This window comes from Hetaerina americana, unplaced genomic scaffold (genome assembly GCF_022747635.1).
Source record: "Hetaerina americana unplaced genomic scaffold, ioHetAmer1.1.p SCAF_45, whole genome shotgun sequence".
Classification (NCBI taxonomy): domain Eukaryota; kingdom Metazoa; phylum Arthropoda; class Insecta; order Odonata; family Calopterygidae; genus Hetaerina; species Hetaerina americana.
Genome location: NW_027287041.1, coordinates 291,956 through 300,000, shown reverse-complemented (window position 1 = coordinate 300,000; position 8,045 = coordinate 291,956). Strand labels below are relative to the sequence as shown.

Below are 8,045 nucleotides of genomic sequence, written 5' to 3'. Positions count from 1 at the left end.
TGATCATCCTCCCCAGTATTCTAATAGACCTGGCCCTTTTTCGATGTTTTCCTATTTTCTCGTAGAATGTATTAAAATGTGATGAGGGGAGATATCACTGAAAAGATTTGGAAAATACAATAATAAAGCAAATAAACGATGTTGGAAAACTGATTAAAAGCCTAAACTGCTGCCTCAAGAGGACTTCCGAGGAAGTTGCTTTGCTAAACAGTGGATTAAAACCGGGTGAAATACGAGGGGGGCCCCCAGAATTAACAGGAATCTGGCTGCAGACGGGAGCAAGCCTTAGTTCAGCCTGTCGTACATCAGTTTCACGCCTCCTGCATCAGTATGCTCAGTGCCATCACTGTGACTGGATTGGTCCGTCCATGATAGCTGTTTCAGTTAAACTTTTTTCACTTCAGCAAAAAACCTGATGACAGATTATCAAGGGAAATGCGCTGGTGTGGAATTTTGTTTCCTGTCGGTGAAATCTGCCAGGGAAACTATTGTAATGCTCAAGACTGCTTATGGGGAAGCTGCCCTAAGCAAAACCGGAGTCTATGAGTGGTTTACACGTTTTGAAAATGGTGAAATGTCTATTAACATTGCCAACCATGTTCAGGCCACCCTTCAACATCAAGAACTGACGAAAATGTCGACAAAAACAATGTCCTCATTCGTGAAGACAATTCCAGAACCATTGATCAACTCTGTGAGATGTCTGGAGTGTCATGGAGTTCAACTCTGAGGATTCTAAATCAGATATTTGGCACACAGGTGACTGGTTCTTCCATCATGACAATACACCGGCTCATACTACTGTCTCCGTGATGCAGATTTGGACAAAAACAGCATGACATCAATTGTCCAACCCTCCCCCTACTCCTCACCGGATTTAGAGCTCCCTTGGACTTCTTTTTGTTCCCCAGACTCAAAAGGGACATGAAAGGAAAGCGTCCTCTGACTTCTTTTCGTTCCCCAGTCTTAAAAAGGAAAAGGAAAGGAAAGCGTCCTGTGACTTCTTTTCCTTCCCCAGACTTTAAAAGGGACATGAAAGGAAAGTGTCCTGTGACTTCTTTTCGTTCCCCAGACTCAAAAGGGACATGAAAGGAAAGCATCCTGTTACTTCTTTTCGTTCCCCAGACTTTAAAAGGGACATGAAAGGAAAGCGTCCTGTGACTTCTTTTCGTTCCCCAGACTTGAAAAGGGACATGAAAGGAAAGCTTCCTCTGACTTCTTTTCCTTCCCCAGACTTTAAAAGGGACATGAAAGGAAAGCATCCTGTGACTTCTTTTCGTTCCCCAGACTTTAAAAGGGACATGAAAGGAAAGCGTCCTGTGACTTCTTTTCGTTCCCCAGACTTGAAAAGGGACATGAAAGGAAAGCTTCCTCTGACTTCTTTTCCTTCCCCAGACTTGAAAAGGGACATGAAAGGAAAGCGTCCTGTGACTTCCTTTCCTTCCCCAGACTTAAAAGGGACATGAAAGGAAAGCCTTTCGATACTGTGGAGGAGGAGGTAAAACAAAAATCGCTGGAAGGTAACGGTTCTTTCCCTAATACCATTTATTTCTCATTCCAGGTTCCATAGACCTTGACACTTGCGTTTCCCTGCCAAAGCCAGTCTGTGCGTCGTGTTCCCAAGGATGGGTGCCGCAGCTAGGGCAATTGTGCCATGCAGTCCTGCGCCACGCAACAACCCTCCAGCCTCCCTGCGCAATACCGTGGCACACCAGTCTACATTCGTACCGGGACGCATCTCGCGAACCGGACACGTGAGCAAGCCAAGCGCGGTGAAGGACGCAAAGTGTCGACTGAGACGTCTTTGCGCGAGTGTCGGAATATCGTTCGGCATGGGTTGCGGACCATTGCGCGGTCCATGAATTGTCCCTCCGTACCTAGTTGGAAGGTCTGGGGGGGGAGGGGGAGATAGGCGGAACTGTGATAGTCTACCGTCTTGCGTGAATACTCACAGCTTTGGATGGATGTTGCGTATTGTCTTGGTGGAGTTGTATCTTTTGCTATTGCGTCAAAATTATGGTTTAGTTTAAATTTGTAGGTCTTGGACAGAGTTGTATTCAAGTCTGGGTTGTACCAAATGGGTATTTAAGTGAATTAACTTGAGTTAACGATGGTAAAATTCATGGTTAAGCCTTTTACGTTAAATATTCAAAGTAATTCATGAATTTGTTTGAATATTTATGATGTTAAATGGATTATAATCACGTCTGGCAAGTCTAAAATGGCAAAAATGGTTTAGTTATCAAATAAGGAACTCATTTAGTGGCTTTAATTCTTTGGAATTATCTGAAATTACAAAAAAAAACATGGTTTAAAAGCGTTTGGTCGCTTTCTCTGACAGTTTTATATGAGTTAAACAATGAAAAAGTCTTCTTTCGTGCGTTTTCCCAGTAAATAAAGCAATTCTACCGATAATAGCCCATGAAAACGTGGAGGTATTCGAGTTTTTAATCTTGAATAGTTTAAAATTTTAAGTGGAAATTGATTTAAACCTAAGATTCAGTCATTATTTGCTGGAATAATAGCTAAAAAATCCGTTCTCGGGTTTTCTCCGCCCACTGCAAGGCTATCTTTGACTTAAAAATACAGTTTGAAGTCTGGAAAAGTTGTTAAAGACCTCTTATGTGAGAACAGAACTTTGCAATGTGTACGAAACATTATTATTCAAGTCGAAACAAGTTAAATTTGATCTGCATTCAACTGCTAGTTGAGCTGGAAGTACTAGTTATAGTGCATTTAATCCATACGATGAGGTGTGTTTGTTTAATGGCGATAATTTTAGAATTTCGCAGGCCCGGGGAGTCAGATTGTGCAAATTTGGGAAAATTACATTGGTATACATGCCCTTAAAGTATGATTAATGATTTCAACTGTGTTCTTTGTATACTTTGCTGGTTGCAGCTGTTCTCTAGGTTTAGACGTATTTTTATGAGGTAGGTTAATTTATTTGTTCAAAAAGTGAATCGAATACTTTGTATCAAATCTTTAGTTTTGACGTCATATCCATAAAACCCACATTTCGTCACCTGTTGTTAAACCTTTCAGTAGTTCAGTAGTATGATTAATGTTTTCAACTGTGTTCTTTGTATACTTTGCTTGTTGCAGCCGTTCTCTAAGGTTTAGACTTGTTTTTATGAGTTAGGTTAATTTATTTGTTCCAAAAGTGAATCGAATACATTGTATCAAATCTTTAGTTTTGACGTCATTTCTGTTTAAACCCACGTATTTACACCTGTTGTTAAACCTTTCAGTAGTTCCTCGTCGTCCTTGACTTCATTTTAAGTGATTTATCCGGAGGAACAACTTGGGATTGGCCAATTGTTTTTGTTTTCATTCAAAATTCAACAGTTTTGGAACACAAGTTTTGCCATTTCAGGTCTAGAAACTCATGTTTTACTCAGATAGCCAGAATCACTCACCATTCAGGCCTTTATTGCTGACGTTTCAAAATTACTTTCATTTTAAAAGCAAAATTTGATTGATAAAATCATCGTTCCATTTTGTATAGCTAACGGAATTATGCCTAGCGCTTATAAAAACACGTCCGACCTTAAGTGCTTGCCACAGACAATGTAGTCAATGAATAATGATGAAAATATTATCATACCTTAGGGAAATGTGTACCAATATAATACTAAAACATTGTGACAATCGGACAAACCAAACCCGAGTAACTTAAAAATTCCTGTTGTTAACAGTACACACCTCGTATTGTTGAGAAATCAATTCAATTCTTGAGTAATGTTTAAATGGGATTATCTATAAGTTGATACTAGATATTCTTCGGTCTGGGAAGGAATATTATGACTATAACATCATAGGAAAATGTGTAAACCTACAAGATTAATCCGAAGAAGAAGCTTCTCTGTTCAAAAGTAATGTTTAGTGTTGAAACTCTCAGATTAAATTGGTTTCACGCAATCTATTGTCCGTCAAACTGAATTCGAACCACATAAAATCCTAGTAAATCATCTGGAATACATTTCAGAGCCAAAGTTTACCAATAATTCAATTGAATCGTACTGAAATATGTGTGTATTCCCTTGAGGAACGGTCTTCCTAACCTTAAAAATCAAACAGTACCTTAGTTTAAAAATTTACACATGGGTTATGATTCATTTTCATCGAAAATTTACATCGTGAGCTTTGGAAATGGTCTTTAAGCTTGTTTACATATTAAAAAATAGCGTTCTTTGACTGTGCCCTGATTATTTTAATATAAACGAACAATAATACAATATTTGATGTCAGTTTTCATAATTGCAAGCTTGAAAAAGCCTTCTAAAATGGTATTACATGTTTATTTTCAGTTTTAATGTTGATTTTCCATATTCTGAAGCTGTTTTGTACGCGATTAGAACAATTATTTGAAGAGATATAGTACGGTCGGTGGTGAATTAGTTTATTTAAAATTCTAAATCATAATTAAACACGTTTAGTCAATGGGGTTTGATTTAAAAAGTCAGAGAAATGGAAATTTAATGAGTCTAAACGATGTTTACTGTGTCGAAAATTACATTAAGGTTGTATTTTAAATCGGTAATCGTGTGTTTCACAGCAAAAGTCAAACGCAATTCCAATCTATTATGTTTGGCAATGTTATATGTTCACTTTTAACATATTAATTTGTGTCGAAAATTGGAAAATTTCGATGAAAAAGTTATTTTTCATGTTGCGTTGAATGTGTGAGGTGTAGGTAAACACGTCAAAGACTTGTTTAGCATCTTGGAATGCCTGCGTATTTGCTATTAATATCGGTCAACCTTGATTGATAACATTTGCGCTCGAGTCGGCTTGTGCGAATCTTTTGTTTTTGCAAAAATGCTGAATATTTTGTGGCAAATATTAGTTTTTTGTGTGCGAAAATTCGTAATTTTTTTTGCAGTTTTCACGTGGTTTTGCGGTGTTTTATGTGTTCTTTTAGCAATGCTATTTGTTGTATTAACTTATATATATATATGTATATATATATATATATATATATATATATATATATATATATATATATATATATATATATATATATATATATATATATATACTCATATATACAGAAACATATATAAGGAAAAGGGATAGGAACACGTATAAAGGCTTTGGTGGGTGAAACAGCCCCTTGACGCCATCTCTTGGCTAAAGAATCGGGGCGCTTGGCGACATATAAGACCCACGGATCTCAGGGTAAATTACATATCCTCGATAGCTCAAGTGGTTAAGAGCATCCGCCCGGCAAGTGGAAAGATCCGGTGTTCGAGTCCCGGTTGAGGAAATATTTTTACTCTTGTGATCCGTTCGATTCCACCTTCCCCACCTCTATTGTGTTCGTCCTTTATACGTGTTCCTATCCCTTTTCCTTATATATGTTTCTGTATATATGAGTATTTATTCGCCGTTTGGCGGGATTTCGTGTTTGAATGTATATATATATATATATATATATATATATATATATATATATATATATATATATATATATATTTAAATGTGTTTCGTGACCAATTTATCCTTGTTCTCACAGTTGCAATTAGTTCAAAACATTATCTCATTTCAATTAATACTTTGGTGGAAAGTACATAATTATTTGCATTCGAAATAGCTTTCTTTTTTGTTAGAGTCGAAACTAACTTCTCCGTGATAAAATATCCTAAATATGATTTTCCGGCTTTTGATCCATTTACGTCAGCTTAATTAATACCCCAATAACTTTAAACATTCTCCAAATATTGAATTAAACGGAGTTAATTTTATATGTGAGTCCAGTGTGAGAAAGTTAAACTTTAAATTGTTTAGCATTAATTAGAGATTTAGCTCTGTTTTGTCGAAGAAGTATTGGCAGAGCTGAGAAAGATTTACAAGCATTGTCCATAAACGAGAACCATGCTTGTTGTTTGTCGCTTAAATTCGACCCGAGTACATTAAATGTTTAGACATGTAAACAAATATTTGCGTTTGGACCAAATTATTCTGTTACTATTCTGATGCCATTCTTAATTTATAAATTTCTGCAAAAACAATTGTATGTATTCAAAACATCACTTTGCATTCTTTAAGACATAAGTTATTTAAGCAAAATAGAGAGCTTTTTTGTTTAAGTATTAACTTTTTGAGGTCCTAGTTTTATCGAGAATACCTAATTCCGACAGCATAAGATATTATACATTATATAATTAACAAGCCAGTCATTTAAACGGGAAACTTAAGCGATGGAATGTTTGGGGAATTTTTTTTGGTGTTCCAATTGAAAGAATCGAGAAGTCAGGGATTTTCCATGAGGTTTCGTGGACTTGGGAAAATCGGTGACCTTATGGGGTTTTTGCGCAATCGAGGAATATCAAGGGATTTTTTGTGGCTTATGGAAAATTTTGGCAAAGTCAGGGAATTTTTTTGGTTTTCTGGAAAAGTCTGGAAACATTTTTGTGTCATACGAATAGACCTTGGAAAATTCAGGGAAAGTTTTTTTTTATATATTAAGCGCCTGGAAAAGTCAGTGAAATTGTTTTTTGTTGTTGTTTGGGAAAGTCAGGGAAATGTTTCGTGTTTTATTGAAACCCTGGGAGGGTCAGGGAATTTTTGTGTTACATTAATATCCGAGGAAAGTCAGGGAATCTTTGTGTTTCTTTGAAAACCTTGAGGAGTCAGGGAATTTCGGTATTATATGCAGAACATGGAGAAGTCAGGGAAATTTTGGGTTATCTGGAAAAGTAGGGAACAGTTTTGTTTTTATATTAAAGACCTAGGAAAAATCAGGGAAAGTTTCGTGTTATGTTAATTTGCCTGGAAAATTCAGGGAAATTTTTGTGTTATGTAGAAAACCTGGGTGGGTCAGGGAATTTTTGGGCGACATGGAAAACCTGGGAAAAGTCGGGGGAAATTTATTGTGTTATGATGAAAAACCGAAGATAGTCAGGGAATTTTTTGTTCATGAAAACGTGGGAGGGTCAGGGAATACCGGAATCGTATGCAAAACCTGGGAAAGTCGGGGAAATTTTTGTTGTTTTATAGAAAACCTGGGAAATGTCATCTCCGACTTCATAATTCACGGAAGGTGTTTAGAATTTCGTGAAGCATGGTTGAATAAATAATATTTTATTAGATTTTCTTTTCAAATAAATTTGAAATGGATTATAATTGTTAAACTATCTAATTTGGTTTGTTTAGAACGACAAGAATTTTAAAATTCAAATTTCAAGTGTGATTTTCGAAATATATTAATCAGGGTTTAAGTCCAAGAGTTCGTTTGAATCATAATCACGCGGCTTATCATTGAAAATGATCTTTAAACCATTTAAAAAATGCTCGATGTTCGCCAATTTTAATAAAATAGATTGACTATAGTAATAAGTTTGCAAACCCGTGATCATTTGCGTCAAAAATTGTTTTAGCTGAACGTTTGACTGCCTATTTTAGTTTTGTTTACGTCACGAAAAATGGTTAACGTTAATCGAGGGAGGTTTCAATCAAAAAGAGATCTATTCGTAATATATTAACGGACAGAACTACGCAAATTGGCATTGCTAATTAAAACGCAAGAGTTTGCAATTGAACTTTCGAATCTTCCCGTTGTATTTCTATAGATTTTGTCGCTGAACTAACTTTCGCAAGGACTGTAAAGCAAGCAGATGTGTTTAAACTAAAAAAACTTAATTCAGTTTCTTCTCCACCAAGATGATCGCCGTTGAATCATTGCGTTGCGCATTTGTACGATGGTTTTACAAATGACGAACGATATCCGTGTGTGGTCAAATTTTTTGAAAAAGAACGATTGATATTACATAGAACTTGGCCGGACCAAGTTCGTAATTGTGATTGACACTTTTTTATTATTATTATTATTCAAGTGTTAAAAGAGAATGTGTATTGGATTAAGAAATTATGTTCACAAGGAGTGTATAGATAATCGAGAGAAGAAAAATCTCCCGCCAACATCTCCGTGTGATAAAATGACATGTTTATTTCCGATACGTGAAAACAAACAAAAGAAATACGTGTGGAATTGCGCTGCGTTGGCTGAAACTGTTATGAAACGTTTTCATTATCTCTCTCCC

The 8,045-nt window shown here is 36.1% G+C and overlaps 1 protein-coding gene across 1 annotated transcript in view; it reads left to right on the top strand.

The window, feature by feature from the left end:
* The window catches only part of LOC139693197 (phosphatase and actin regulator 4-B), a 103,875-nt gene extending 98,916 nt beyond the window's left edge, over positions 1–4,959 (top strand). The window contains exon 17 of the mRNA XM_071591299.1: positions 1,562–4,959. Coding sequence (XP_071447400.1) covers positions 1,562–1,577 — 16 coding nt within the window. The 3' untranslated portion in view covers positions 1,578–4,959. The remainder of the gene's footprint in view (positions 1–1,561) is intronic.
* The last annotated feature ends 3,086 nt before the right edge of the window (positions 4,960–8,045 follow it).